The 16,456-nt window shown below is 38.0% G+C and overlaps 1 protein-coding gene across 2 annotated transcripts in view; it reads right to left on the reverse strand.

Moving 5' to 3' along the window:
• Positions 1-11,286: 11,286 nt before the first annotated feature.
• LOC111160523 (translin associated factor X) overlaps positions 11,287-16,456 on the reverse strand; it is a 33,377-nt gene continuing 28,207 nt past the window's right edge. The window contains exons 6-7 of one of the 2 annotated variants that reach the window (XM_022523680.1): positions 13,481-13,656; positions 11,287-13,148 (exon numbers count right to left, since the gene is read on the reverse strand). In XM_022523680.1, coding sequence (XP_022379388.1) covers positions 13,103-13,148; positions 13,481-13,656 — 222 coding nt within the window. In that variant the 3' untranslated portion in view covers positions 11,287-13,102. The remainder of the gene's footprint in view (positions 13,149-13,480; positions 13,657-16,456) is intronic. The other variant, XM_022523679.1, reaches the window with a different exon arrangement.

A 16,456-nucleotide genomic window follows, 5' to 3' on the forward strand; every position in this document is an offset into this window, starting at 1 on the left:
GCAGGGGAGCAGTAACAATTAACAGTGAAGCTTGAGGTGGGAAATAAAGAAAAAGAGGCTACGAAGCAGTTAATGAGCACTGGAAAGTTAGCTGGGTTGATGGATGGAAGGTCCCGGGGTGGGGGGTGTAAGAATTGTCGAAATTGGGATACTAGAAACAGATAAACTGATAAAAAAGGACAGGTGGTAGGCAGCCGCTGGGAGGCAGACAATTGAGAACAGGAGTTAATAAGGACACAACGGTGGGAAGATCCTGGCATAACCACGGGTGTGGACATCATCAGATGCACAGTGGAGGAAACAAAACCAGAAGAAAGAAATTCAAATATGTGAGAAGCTAGTATATTAAAAGAGTTATCTTTATGTATCTTAAACTTGCCATTGGATTAAAAAAAAAATGGGCCTAACATTAAAGAGAATGAGAGTATACCAGGACCTAAACTCATTAAGAAACGAGGAGGAGTGGGCTGGTGTACAGCAGATTATAGCAGAAGGGAAATGGGTAACTGGTTTATCCTGAAAAGTATAATACTAGGTACCAGCTAAAATGAACTAGAATTACAGGTACTGCTGTACATAAATTTCAAAACCCTAATATAAATGAAAAAAACCTAGCTGCAAAAAGATAAATACACTATGACACCGTTGGCATAAATTAAAAAAAAAAAACTGTTTATGGATCAATACATATATGGTAAAACATAAACATACATATCATAAGAATATATATATCAATCTTGTGGCTGGCAGTTATTTTGGGGACGGAGAGATGGAGGAAAACTCTGTAACATTTTAATTCTTTAAAAACAGCCTGGAGCAGGGGCACCTGGGTGGCTCGGTCAGTTAAGCAAGCAAACATGGTTTTGTTCCTTTTTTTTTTTTTTTTTTTAGATGGGGGTACAGAGGGGGGTTGAGAGAGAAGCTTAAGCAGCCTCCATGCCTAGCGCGGAGCCCGAGGCGGGGCTCAATTCCACACCCAAGATCATGACCTGAGTTGAAATCAGGAGTTGACGTTTAATTGACTGAGCCAGCCAGGTGCCCCAACAAACGTGGTTATTTTTATTTTTTATTTTTATTTTTATCATTTATTTATTAATTAATTACAAACATGGTTTTAAAGACTGTAAATCAGGGATGCCTGGATGGTTGTGAGTAGAGCCTATAACCCTCAATCTCAGGGTCGTGAGTTCAAGCCCCACATTGGGCAGGGAGCCTACTTAAAAATAAATAAAAACAAAAAGTGTAAATCAACTAGTTGTGCAAACTCAGAAAACAGGGCTTCCCGTTGTCTTCTATCTGACTCAGGACCAAAAAGTGATTCTAGCGGCTATTCTCAGTTTACCCAAAACAAAGTTTCTGGCTCCTCTGGTCTACCTTTTCGCAAACCATGTCTTTTTACATCTCAAATCTTCCTTAAACTGAAACACACTTAATAAAAATAATAATACCAACATTATCCTTGGTTTTGAGCTCTTTATGCGATAAAGCCTATAAATGGCCACTATTTTTTTTTCAGCCTTGCTCACTACTTCCTGTGTGAAAGGTGGGCACCCAGCAAGTGCTGTTGTCACGTTGTGTGTATTTTTTAGGGGTATTCTGTGCATCGATGAAAACATATACACGTATTCTTTTCACTCTTTCCCACAATAGTGGCATATTTACGTCCTGCTATTATCAGTTCCTTACCAGTACCCGCCAAACGGCCTCCTCCTTAACGGCTTTATGGCACTTAATTGTATAGTTGTACTGTAATTTATTTTAACTTGGCCCCCGTAAAAGAACACTCTTATTTCAAACATTTTTTCTATTAAACAACACTGGAATGAGTATTTTTTGAACATGTAATTTCATAAATGTAACAATAAACTTGATGGCCATTGCCTCAACACCCCTCAGTGATACTGATCACTGATCAATATCAATTTCCATTTTTCACAGCAGCAGGAGTACCTACTCTCGCACATCCACAGTGTTACCCATTCCATATCTTAGCCATTCTGGTAAGTAAAAAGTGGTAAGTGGTAGCTTTAGTTTGCATTTCTCTTACGAGAGAGCTCCGGCATCTCTTCCTATGATTGAGAACCATCTGTATTTCATACGCGAAAACTGTCTCTGAGTCAGCACTGGCCAGGAGAACAAAAAGCACTCGAGGTATTACAGGCAGGAAAGGATTTAATACAGGTGCTTCCAAAACTTTGGAAGGGCTGGGTGAAAGGGAGGTCAGGGAAAGCTGCCAGCAAATTCAGGAAATCCACAAGTCACAGGAATTGCAGGAAACCAGGGCTGATGATCTCAGCGGCCTGCTGCAGAGAAGCAGATGATTAACAGAATGCAGAAGCTCCTGCGAAACCTCACGTCTGCCATCTGAAGGAGTCTGCAGACCTGCCCCCTGATGCTGAGGGAACAATGCTGGCTGCTGGTTCTCTTTTGTTTTTCGGATGTTACTTGAGCCTCTCCTTGTTGGACTGCAAATAAAACCCTCTTAGCAAAGAGAATCACGGAAATGTGGTTTCCAGGCCTCAACCCCTACAATTCAGAGTGGGCCTTTAGAAGGCAGGTCTAGCGCCAACAGGTGATGCCGGGCACAGTCCTCGCTGTTGGTCACCGGGCACTCACGCACATCCTGCTTGCTAGGTTTCAACCTCCAGACACCAGCATGCTTCCAGCTAACGTGAAACAACTACCCCCCAAGCACTTAAGGTGTCCTCACCTTGTTCTTCATCTCTCCAATGAAGACTGTCCGACTCCGAGGCTCATTCCTTTCAGTTCAATACCAAACCTTTGCCATCCTGTAACTTGAAAACTAAAGTAAAAGATGAACCACCAACAATAGACCCTCTATAAAATAATGAGGGAAAAGGAGAGGAAGGAAAAAAGAACACAACCAATTGATAATATCAAACACAGGAAGCAAGGAGAAAACATGCACAGTCACTGAAGTCCTTGTTCCTGCCACTGCTCTTGAGGAAATCATTCATATTTGTATTTGCTTCTACTACTCATCCTATGTTCCCTGTGTCTTTGGCCCAAACCTCAATTAACGGAGATTCTCTACCTGGTGGGTGACCTGAATCTTCATTCCTAAAGAACCTGTGGCATTAGGGTTCTGCCTATTTGATGCTGCTGTCACCTTCTATCCATTTTGCCTCCACATGTAAGTACTAAGAGGTGTTCGGAAACTACTGTGGGGTTGTGTTTGCGTGTGTGCGTTATACTAGACAGGCAGTTTGGGAGGCTTTCATTTGTGTTATGAGTATGGAAAAAAGTTCTGGACTTTGAGTCCTGTGTTCCTGTACTGCCTAGATACTGTTCTGTCATGGTTCCTGAAGCATCACTTGTGATCCGGCATATGTAACCGCATATACTATTCAAAAGATCATCAAGATGGGGGTGCCTGGGTGGCTCAGTGGGTTAAGCCTCTGCCTTCCGCTCAGGTCATGATCCCAGAGTCCTGGGATCGAGCCCCGCATCGGGCTCTCTGCTCAGCAGAGAGCCTGCTTCCTCCTCTCTCTGTGCCTGCCTCTCTGCCTACTTGTAATCTCTATCTGTCAAATGGATAAATAAAATCTTTTAAAAAAAAATAAATTAAATAAATAAATAAATAAATAAATAAATAAAAGATCCTCAAGACGGATTACAAACATGATGTTTCCAGAAAAAGTAGACTGGTAAAAATAAATGCTTTTGATAGCAAAAGCACAAGTAACAAAAGCAAAAAGAAATGAATGGGACTACATCAAACTAAAAACTATTGAAAAGAATCAACAAACCGAGAAGGCAACCTACTGAATGGAAGAAAATGTTTGTAAATCATGTATCTGATAAGGGATTAATATATAAAGATCTCATACAACTCAAAAGCAAAAACACAACTTCTTAAAATGGCAGAAGGGAATGGTTTTCTAAAGAAAACATCCACATGGCCAACAGGCACATGAAAAGATGCTGAACATCACTAGTCATCAGGGAAAAGCAAATCAAAATCACAATGAGTTACCACCTCATACCTGTTAGAATGGCTATCATCAAAAAGACAAGAGATAATAAGTGTTAGTGAGGGCGGAGAGAAAGGGGAATCCTAGTGTATTATTGATAGGCATGGAAACTGGTGCAGCCATAATGGAAAACAGCATGGAGATTCCTTAAAAATATTAAAGAACTACCATATGATCTAGAAATCTCACTTCAAGGTATATAGCCAAAGAAAATGAAAACTGGAAACTGAAAATACCTGCACTCCTATGCTCACTACGGCATTCATTAAGAGCCAAAATATGGAAACAACCTAAGGGTCCATCAATGGGTGTATGGATATAGATGCGATGTACACACACACACACACACACACACACACGAGTGCATGTGCACGCGCGTGCACACACACACACACACAATATAGTATTATTCAGGCATGAGAAAAAAGGAAATCCTGCCATTTGCAACAACTTGGAAAGACCTTGAGGGGCATTATGTTAAGTGAAGTAAGTCGGATAGAGAAAGACAAATACCATATGATATCACCTTTTTAATAATCTAAAAAGGACAAAGAGAATAAAGTGGTGATTGAGGAGTGGGAGAAACAGGGAGATTGCTAAGAGAGTACACAAAGACTAACAACTAACTGTACATCATGGCGATTATAGCTAATAATATTGTTTCATATACTTGAGTGTTGCTAGAAGAGATCTTAAATGTTGTCACCACAAAAAAGAAATGGTGTGCAACCACGTATGATAATGGATGTAAAAAAAAAAAAAGGTAACTGTTACGGGATGGAGGTGGTAGCTTATGCTATGGTGGTAATAATTTTGCAATTTATAAATGTATCAAGTCAACTTCTTACACCTTAAAATTACAGTGTTGCCTGTCAATTATATCGCAAGTGGGATAATATCAAATAATAAAGGTAAAAACAAAAGGGAAAACTTTTACCCTAAAATTGGAAGATGACTGAAAATTAACTATGTATATTACTTTATTCCACAAAAGCAAAAAAACCTTTCTCTTGAGACACAAATTATATGAACATGAAGAGCAGTCATAATAGGTAATAATGCCTGACTTAAAATATCAATGTGATTCTACAAATAAGAACTTTTATTAGGGGACAGCTTTGGGACATTTATTCAACAAAACTCCATTTATTGTTTAAAAACAAATGACTGGGGTGATTGGATGGTTTAGTTGGTTAAGCATCTGCCTTCAGCTCAGGTCATGACCCAGGGTCCTGGGATGGAGTCCCAAATCAGGCTACCTGCTAAGTGGGGAATCTGCTTCTTCCTCTCCCTCTGCCCTTTCCCCCACCTTGTGGTCTCTCTCTAGCTCTGCTCTCCCTCAAATAAATAAAGAAAATCTATTTTAAAAATTAAATTAATAAGAATAAAAACAAATGACCAAAAGGAAATCTCATTATTTCCTAATTCCTAAGCAGCCCAAGGCTGGTAGAGAGGTTTAGGCTGGCCCAAGCATAAGGTGGGGCCAGTGCCTAGGCCCTGCCCACCCCTCCACAAGTACATTGCTAGGAGCTCTGGGGATAAGGGACCCAGAGGCAGGGCAGAGGCCGAGGACCAAGGGAGTGCAGGCCTATGGAGACAAGGTCACAGCCCTCCCACCCCTGTGGTCCTCAAAGTCCCCCATTCCCTCCCTCCCTCCCCATTGCTGGATTGGGTATGGGTGACGTGGCTACAAGGGCTGGGATGTGGCTATAGTTTTCTGAATAAGCTTTTTGAAAAGACTGTATAGATACTAAGAGGATTGATTTTAAGCTTTACTACAAATCTGTGATCACCACGACAGCATGGTAGTGGTGTAAAAACGACACATAGACCAGTGGAACAGAGTAGAGAGCCCAGATATGGACCCTCAACTCCATGGTCAAATAATCTGCGACAAAGCAGGAAAAAATATAGTGGAAAAAAGACAGTCTCTTCAACAAATGGTGCTGGGAAAATTAGACAGCTATGTGTAGAAGAATGAAACTCGACCATTCTCTTACACCATACACAAAGATAAACTTGAAATGGATAAAAGACCTCAACGTGAGGCAGGAATCCATCAGAATCCTAGAGGAGAATATAGGCAGTAACCTCTTCAACATCGGCCACAGCAACTTCTTTCAAGATATGTCTCCAAAGGCAAAGGAAACAAAAGCGAAAATGAATTTTTGGATTTCATCAAGATCAAAAGCTTCTGCACAGCAAAGGAAACAGTCAACAAAACAAAGAGGCAACCCACGGAATGGGAGAAGATATTTGCAAATGATGCTACAGACAAAAGGCTGATATCCAGGATCTATAAAGAACTCCTCAAACTCAACACACACAAAACAGATAATCACTTCAAAAAATGGGCAGAAGATATGAACAGACACTTCTCCAATGAAGTCATACAAATGGCTAACAGACACATGAAAAAATGTTCAACATCACTAGCCATCAGGGAGATTCAAATCAAAACCACATTGAGATACCACCTTACACCAGTTAGAATGGCCAAAATTAGCAAGACAGGAAACAACATGTGTTGGAGAGGATGTGGAGAAAGGGGAACCCTCTTACACTGCTGGTGGGAATGCAAGTTGGTACAGCCACTTTGGAAAACAGTGTGGAGATTCCTCAAGAAATTAAAAATAGAGTTTTCCTATGCCCCTGCAATTGCACTACTGGGTATTTACCCCAAAGATACAGATGTAGTAAAAAGAAGGGCCATCTGTACCCCAATGATCATAGCAGCAATGGCCACAGTCGCCAAACTGTGGAAAGAATCAAGATGCCCTTCAACGGACGAATGGATAAGGAAGATGTGGTCCATATACACTATGGAGTATTATGCCTCCATCAGAAAGGATGAATACCCAACTTTTGTATCAACATGGAAGGGACTGGAAGAGATTATGCTGAGTGAAATAAGTCAAGTGGAGAGAGTCTATTATCATATGGTTTTGCTCACTTGTGGAGCATAAGGAATAACATGGAGGACATGGGGAGATGGAGAGGAAAAGGGAGGTGGGGGAAATTGGAGGGGGAGACAAACCATGAGAGATTGTGGACTCTGAAAAACAATCTGAGGGTTTTAAAGGGGCGGGGGGTGGGAGGTTGGGTGAGCCTGGTGGTGGGTATTGTGGAGGGCACGTATTGCATGGAGCAGGGTGTGGTGTATAAACAATGAATTCTGGAACACTGAAAAGAAATTTTAAAAATAAATTAAAAATTTAAAATAAATAAATAAAAATGGGGAGAAAAACAATAAACATCAGCCAACAGAAGCTAATCAGGCAACTACCTAAATCCCAAATGGTGGGGGGAGACATTTAGACCTCTAAAGCTAGGAGATCTGGTGGACCAATCCAGGGCTATAAAGAAAGTAGACTAGTCAAGCATCATATCTTACTAATAAGCATTCCAGGAGCATTTATTGATATGAATTTTAAAAACCAAACAAAGTTCAAGACTCAGAGAAAAAATTTTTAAAAATCTAAAGAAGAATGTAAAAAATACTATAATCAATATTAGAACATAAACCCAAAGAAAGTAAATAATGAGAGTATAAATCAAGGAAACAGAAAACAGACTATGAAAAACAAAGCCAATCTTCAACAAACGGAGCTGGGAAAACTGGACAACTACACGCAAAAGAATGAAACTGGACCACTTTCTTACACCATATGCAAAAATACACAGATTAAGGACCTAAATGTGAAACCTAAAACATAAAAATCCTAGAAGACAGTACAGATAGTAATTTCTCTGAGAGGCAGGGGAAATAAAAGCAAAAAGAAACTACTGTTACATCAAAATAAAAAGCTTCTGCACAGCAAAAGAAACAATCAACAACCTAAAAAACAACCTACCGAATGGGAGAAGATATTTATAAGACATACCTGAAAAGGGTCAGTATCCAAAATATATAAAGAACTCCTACAACTCAATACCAAAATAAAATTCAATTTAAAAATGGGCAGAAGACATGAACAGACACTTCCCCGGAGATATCCAGATGGCCAACAGACAGAGAAAAGATGCTCAACATCACTCATCATCAGAGAAATGCACATCAATGAGATAACACCTCACACCTGTCAGATGGCCAAAATCAAAACCACAAGGAACAACACATGTTGGCAAGGATGTGGATGAAAAAAGAATCCTCCCACATTGTTGGTGGGAATGCAAACTGGTGAGCCACTGTGGAAAAATAGTATGGAGGTTCCTCAAAAAATTAAAAACAGAATTACCGTATGATCCCAGCAATTTGAGTACTGGGTATTTACCCAGAAACATGAAAACACTAATTTAAAAAGCTATGTGCACCCCCTATGTTTATTGCAGCATTACTTACAACAGCCAGGGTATGGAAGCGGTCCAAGTGTCCATCGATAGATGAATGGAAAAAGAATATTATTCAGACATTAAAAAGAATGAACTCTTGCCATCTGACACAACATGGATGGATCCGGACAGTATAATGCTGAAATAAGTGAAGTCAGAGAAAGACAAAAACCACGTGATTTCACTCATATGTACAATTTAAGAAACAAAACAAATGAGCAAAGAAAAAGAAGATAAACCAAAAAAACCTCTTACCTATAGAGAATAGATAGTTACCAGAGGAGCAGAGGAAGGAAGGATGGGGGAAATAGATAACAGGGATTAAGAGTATACTTATCACGATGAGCACTGAGAAATGTGTAGGATTGCTGAATCACTGCACTGTACACCTGAAACTGATATTAACTGTATGTTAACCATACGGAAATTGAAATTTTTTAAAAAAGAATAATTAAAAAGCAAAAGGTAACTCTTTGAAAAGACTAACATAATGGAGATACATCTTACAAAACAGACTAAGAAAAATAGATACAGAGAGACAACACAAATATATGAATACAGATATAGTCAGGATATAGATGTAATAATACTAACAACACTTTGTATCAAAAAATTTGAAAAGATAAAAAGGACTAATCCTGAGAAAAATATATACCTTATTGAAACTTACCATTAAGAAATGATAGAAGCTTGAATAGTCCTATACAATTAAAGAAACTGCACAGATTGTTTTAGAAAAAAATCCTCCCACAAGCAAAGTATTATACCCAGTTTCACATTGCTAGGAAATGGTGGGAAATTGCTAGGCAATTTCTCTAAAATTTCAACAAAGCAATCAATCTACTTTTACAAAGCATTAAAAAACTAATACAAAGATTCAATTCACAAAACATAAATTTCACCATCTTAAAGTGTACAATTCAATGGGTATTAATATATTCACATGGTTGTGCAACCATTCCCACTAATTCTAGAACATTTCTATCACCTCAACAATAAATCACTTGCTAGCAGTCACTCCCAATCCTCACCCCCTTTCTGCTAATTAGGTTGATCGTTTCAAAGAACCATTTTTTTGGTCTGATGGCCTCTATTTTTCTATTTCCTACTTCATTTATTTCTATTCAAATATTTGTTATTTCCTTTTTCTAAATTGTTTTGTAGTTTAGCTTACTATTCTTTTTCTAGTTTCTTAAAGGCAGATTTAATTATTGACTTCACTTCATTCTTTTTAAATGTCGGGATTTGAGGGGCACCTGGGTGGTTCAGTCCTTAAGCATCTGCCTTTGGCTCAGGTCATGATCCCAGGATCCCAGGATGCAGCCCCACATCAGGCTCCCTGCTCAGTGGAAAGCCTACTTCTCCCTCTGCCTCTGTTGGTCTACCTGCTTGTGCTCGCTCTCTCGCTGTCTCTGTCAAATAAATAAATAAAATCTTTAAACAAAAAAATGTACAGATTTGAAGCTATAAAGACATTCCTCTGAGAACCGCTTTTGTTGCATCCCGTCAGTTGTATATTTTTCATTCCTCTTGAAATATTTTCCGATTTCCCTGTGATTACATCCTTTGATTCACTGGTTACCCAGAAATATGTTGCTTAATTTGCACCTATTTATGAATTTTCTGCATTCTGTTATTGATTTCTAATTTCATTCCATTTGTGGTCACATACTTCGTATGGTTTCAGTCTTTTCGAATGTATTGAGACTGGTTTTGTAACCTGACATTTTGTGGATTATGTTCCACACGCACTTGAGAACACTGTGTCTTCTGTTAGTGGTTGGAGTGCTCTATGTGAGTCTAAGTCCAACTGGTCTATAGTGCTCTCCAAGTCCTCGATTTCGTTACTTATCAGTCTTATCCTTCCAGCTATCACTGAAAGTGAGGTATGGAAGCCTCCAACTACTACTGTTCAATTGTCTATTTCTCCTTTGAGTTCTGTCAGATGTGATTTCATGTATTCTGGGACTCTGTGGTTAATGTGTGTGTGTGTGTGTGTGTGTGTGTGTGTGTGTGTGTGTGTGTTTGTAATTGCCATATATTCTCGATAGAGTGAGCCTTTAACCATTACAGGTTGTTCATGTCCCCAGCAAAAACGAAAAATTAGCCTTAAAGTCTATGTTGTGTACCTCTCTTTTGGTTACTATTTGTATGAAATATCTTACTCTATTCTTTTACTTTTAATCTATTTGTAGATTTGAATCTAAGGTGAGTCTATAGAGTGCAAAGAATCTGAATCAAGTTTTCAAACCCATTCTGCCAAATGACTCATTTACATAGCCAGCATCTTCTTTGAGGCACCCTCAGAGAGCCCTGAGGCTCTGCAGTGTGGATTCTGAAACCCACTGATTTAATACGTGCAGGGATTACTTACGAAGGAAATAACCCAATTTTATTTCAGAATTCTGTCAGTAACTTGCCATGTAATCTAGAACCAGTCTTTTTATAATAAAGATGAAAAATATTACAATAGATGATGCTATCAGACCAACTATTTTAGAACTGAGGGACATTCAGGATATACTTAGAGATGCTCTACTATGAGTGGTCCAAGACCCACCATATAAGATGCAACGTGGCAGTGCATTAACAGCAATGGCACCAATCCACCTGTGGTAAATACTGCTGACTGCCTACCCAAAGGCCATTTGCTCCTCCTCCTATGATGACAATGCCCTAATTCGGTTTCTTGTGTCTCTCCTCCTCTCAGAAAAAAGGTATGTTGGCCTATCCAAGTGATCTCCTTCTTTCCACTAACTGGTTTAGAAAGATGAGAATGTTACCCAGTTTGGGTCAATGATTGAAGAGATGTCCTTCCTGAAACTCTATCTCTGGACTTATTTTAGGAAATAATAAATCTCCACATTAAGCTAGTCTACATCAGGCTTCCTATTTAGGCCAAAAATTCTACAACAATTTGATTAAGTATTTCTCAATATGATCAAAAAATAAGCTTAACTTTTATCTTTTAATATTTTATTTAAAGACTTCAGTTTTAAACATCTGTAAGACATTCATCAATCCATTTATTATTTTACTTTTAACATTATAAATTTAACTTTAAGTGGCAAAAGAAACAAAAATATGTAATGAAACTATATTTTAGCAATGTCCTCAAGTAGGAAAACCAAAACACTTATCACCACCAAAGCAAACCAACCAACCTAATTTATCAGGCATGTCTACGTCTCATTTCCTTTACATGATATATATATGAGATATATATTTGTTTTGGGGAAAATTTCACTTTCAAAGAACCAGCCCTTGCAAACAGAGCAGCTAGTCTTTCCACAAATGAAATCCATTATCTAGATTCTCAAAACTCACAAAACCGAACGGAAGCGTCTGGTCGTCAGCGAGCAGTGTCGCGCGCTAGTCAGTTTCACGTCACAGGGATAAGCCATAACCAGTCCCAGAAGGCAAATTCCAATTCTAAATATCACTAGAGACTACCACTGTTCTTCCCAACTGTGTTGACAATTGTCTTATTGCTGAATTGTACATGATAAATTTTCTTTGGCAACTTTTTATACTATCAAGTAACACAACTGGACAACTATAAAGGTTTGAATTAACTCAGTATTTCAAAAATTTCAAACTTCATTATAATTATTTAAATGTAATTTCTTATAGACACATCTATAAGAAACATGCCTAATGTAATATAATGACAATGGAAGAACTGCTAAATAATCATTACTGAAAGATTTTCAGATGTATGTACAATTATATAATTGAAGTCAAACACCAGTGAAGATATTAAAACATTAGCTCCAATTCACTATCAGACTTTCTGTGATAAAGGATAAAAACCAGATGTAAAAACTAAAAACTGGGTGTCTTGTCACTTTTCTGGAAGGCTTTCAAATGGATTCAAAATGGCCTAAAAACTGGCCAGAATATAATTTGAATTCTCACTACTATACCTCATAAAATTAAGTCTATTGATAACTTAATAATTTTTCATTCTTGTCCTATAGAATAAGCCTATAGTGGACGCTTGACAAAGTATTACCAAGAAATTTAAACAGGAAGCTCAAGTCCAGACGCGTAACTAAGAAATCTTTGCTATATATAACAAAATCTTCACTTAAATTATAAATGGCTTCCACTAAATATTATCACTCCAGACTTCACACACTGTAAATTAAAACAGGTATGGCAGGAAGTACACTCTGAAGCATGTTCACATTACAAAGATAAATGATGAAATTTAGCCAGCAAAAATTCAAATAGGCATATATGCAAACATTTGTATGCAAAAGTTCATGAGTAAGATAAAGAAATGATTCGTCTCGATAATTTATGTACAGGTTGTTTACAATTTAAAACAAGTACAACTGAAAACATTTCTATGTAAAAGCCACAATAAAGTCAAACGAATTACCAAATAACAGTCTTACAAACTGGTCTCTCAAGAGAATAACAACCAAGTAGGGTATCCTAAGAAATGCCCTCTTCTTGATCAATCATTTCTGTTTTAACTGAAAAGACATCTGCCAGCATATGTTTTGGGATTTCTGAACCTCTGACTTTCAAGGCATAACAAGCATTCTCCACTTTGGCCAGACTTTGTTTCAGGGTATACAACTTTTTAGAAACCTCGTAAGGTCCCGTATTGCCAATGAATGAGAACCCATCGTAAACCTGACGTAAAAACTGGCTCACTTCAAAGGGGGTGTCAATGTCCCCATTCCCCACACTGTTAATACACATCCGCATCAACTCTCCAGTTAAATCAGCCACTCCCAGCAGGTAATCAACAGGTGTGATTTTCAGTCTCCAAGTACCAAACTGCTTATCCTGCGCATCAGAGGAGGGCTGGCAAAGAAAACACACACACACACAAAGAAAATACAATGTGAAAAAGTGTGAATATGTAGGTATCGCATTTATCATAAGGCACAAAATCAAGAGCAGATGAGTCCTACTAATCTCTAAGTAAAAAGGTCTTTTTTGTTTAATGACCATTTGGGATGTTACAAGAATGCATGACCTGGGTAGAAAGTTGCAGTAAGTGACTCCAGATAATTTTGTGATCTAATACTGTATCATTTTAAAATCAACTATTCCCAACTTCACTTGACATATGAAGTAAAATGAAAACATTCTTAAACGAAGCCTGGTGACTTCATGGCATGACAGTCACTTACTTATTCAAATGACAAATCTTAAAGCCCTCCAGGTTTGTGATCCACTCATGTTTTCCTAAGTCGCTTAGTCCCTTTCTGGCCTCTTCTATCCCCACATAGCACGGACCATCGTGATTTATCGCTTTCACTGTCTCCTCCTCAGCTCCTTTAGACTCCTTTGTTGTTTTTTTCTCCACCTGCCCAACAGAGACACCACCCTGAATCGATATTAAAATCTACTCATGCTAGTGCTTTATTCAAGTGGCTGAGTACCACTGGACTAAAAAAAAAGTAATCACAACTATACAGAGTTGGTACTGCTACAAATACTCACCAATCCTTTTTACTTACTCCTATAAGTTTTCTCTCCGGTCTCTTCCGACACTATTCCAAACCTTCACCACTCTCCTCAGCCCCCTACACAATCCCAAACCTCTCCACTGCCAGTAGACAATCTTGTCTACTTTCACTGACCTGACCATTTGCCAGATCACCTGGCATAAGCTCTCTCAGTGACCTTATCCTACAAAACAAAACAAAATAAAAAGCTCATTTATGTCCCCATCCATCTTTACCTTCTATCCTCCAGTCTCAGATGATGAGTTGTCCCTCCTCTTGTTTGAGGTTAACTCTTCCAAATGACCTTGACCCATCTCCTCCCACCTCTTCCAGGACCTTGCTTCATAAGGTGTATGCCCTTGGGCAAGTTATTTCATCTCTCTAAACCTCAGTTTCCTCATCTGTAAAATGGGATAACAGTACCTACCTCAGAGGTTTATTTTAAGGATGAGATAACATTTACCAAGCTCTTGGCATAATGCCCAACACAAAGTAAATACTCAATAAATGTTAGCTGCTATCACCGCCACCACCACATCCATCTCCTCTCTCCACGTCCACTTTTCCCTCTCTCTATTGGAACCTTTCTGGAAGAGGAGAGGCCTACATTATTATTAAAAGTCTGTATGAGACATCGCTGAGTGAGGTTGCAATCATACTGGAGGACATCTGAGGCACAGAGAACTGCAAAAGTGTGCAGGCGAGGGCTGTGTTACGTATAGGAGGAACTCATGAGGTATTTCCTTGGGTAAAGTTTAAAGCGAGTAGTAGTACAGGATGACTACAGAAAGAAAGTCACATTAAGGAATGTGAATTTTACCTGTGGGTAACAGACAGTCACTGAGAATTAAGCAAGGAAATGACAGAGTCAAAGTTATGTTTTTATTAACATCACTTGATATCATGGGACTCTTCAGAGACCGTCTGGGCCAATCCTTTCAACGCAGATATAAAAAGTGAGGTCCAAGAAATGCAATACATCATAGAGCTAGTTAATGACATACCCAGATAAGTATCCAAAGTCATAATTTCCTAATTTTTCTGATGCCTCTGAAACAACATCATGACATAAAACTACCTGTTATGTTTTGTTTCTATTAACTGTTAGGAGAACTGGCATCTTTTGAGAAAGGGTAGATTATGGGAGGGGAAGGGGGGAGGACCGCATTTTATAGGTTGTTTATAAAAATAACTTTGGCTTAAGCACATATTAATGTTCTTTGTTTCTATCATTAGATGGAAAGAGTTCTCTGGTTATGCCTAAGAAGATGATTTTCGAGAAACAAGCATGTTAAAAATTTAACAATTTTCAACTAGTTACCAAGGAAATAAATTCTGCTTTACTGATAATTATATTAGAAACTAGAGAAAAGAAAATTTCTCGAAATGCAATTTTTCAAGATGTGTCTGAAGTATGTAGGGGTGAAATATCATGGCATCTATAATTTACTTTAAAGTAGTTTAACCCACTGAGCCACCCAGGCACCCCTACTTTAAAGTGGTTTAGTGAAAAGTATCTCGATAGAGCAAATATGGTAAAATTGTAACAATTACTGAGTCCAGGTAGTAGGTACATGGGTGTCCATATGCTACTATTCTCTCTACTTTACTGTATGTTTGAAATTTTTCCTAGTAAAATATTTTTTAAAATTTAAATGGTTTTGACAATATTCTCAGTAGGCAAGTCAGAACAAAATGTCCTCCCCTATCAAAAGCCCAGAATTTTCGACACCAAGAATCTTGAGTACTAAAAGGAAAAATTATTTATGAATGTGGGTCTTAATTTGAAAAGTACATATGAATTATGATGATACCATAGTCATAGAATAATTTACTACCTAAATCCTGAAAACAATGCATTACTCTCAGTTTTTCTTTACATTTTTACCCTGATTATTTGCATTCTGAATTAGAAAGAACTTGAAAGAGGGTGTGGTAACTTCTCTAATATATTTAAGAAGCAGGATCAAATAGGCTCACTTTATTCTTTTCATAATTCAGTCTTCTCAAAATTTTACTTCTCAAAAATGAATGTCCTCCTTAATACACCTCATATAATTTTAAAAACTGAGAATATACATGGCTTCCTTAAAGTTGTATTTGTCATGCCAAATTAAGTCTGACCTTTCAATGTTAACATTTTAGTTAATATTCAAGAAAACATTATTTCTACAGCTTCCTCCAACTTCTGCCTAACCATCCTGGCTGAGTAATGTTTAAAAAGTAATAAAAAATTATGAAAACTAAGATAGGAAAAACTGTCTAATTGTATCCTTGAGTGTACTGGTATCTCAGGAAGTATCAAATCTCACCTTTCATTGCCTGAATATTACATTCTGAAACCCAGGGGAAAAACAGTATTTATTTAAAAGTCAAACCGCAAAAATGTCTCTTTTCTGAATTCGGAATAGCTACGTAATTTTCAGATACAAGCTTTATGAATTTAGTAAGTGATTAACAGCTCTCCTATACAGTAACAATTTTATATTAATTTTTATAATGATCGTTAGTGAGCACTTATGTGCCATATACTGAACACGGCCTAACTGAAAACTTTGAAATCAAATCCTATAAAACACTCCTTTGAGGCACATACTTGGTACAAGGGTTTCTGTAGCACATTTTGAGAAATAACTGGCAGAGTAGGCAAAGGCACTG

The sequence above is a fragment of the Enhydra lutris genome, unplaced genomic scaffold (genome assembly GCF_002288905.1).
Source record: "Enhydra lutris kenyoni isolate GAN:26980312 unplaced genomic scaffold, ASM228890v2 scaffoldscaffold76, whole genome shotgun sequence".
Lineage (NCBI taxonomy): Eukaryota > Metazoa > Chordata > Mammalia > Carnivora > Mustelidae > Enhydra > Enhydra lutris.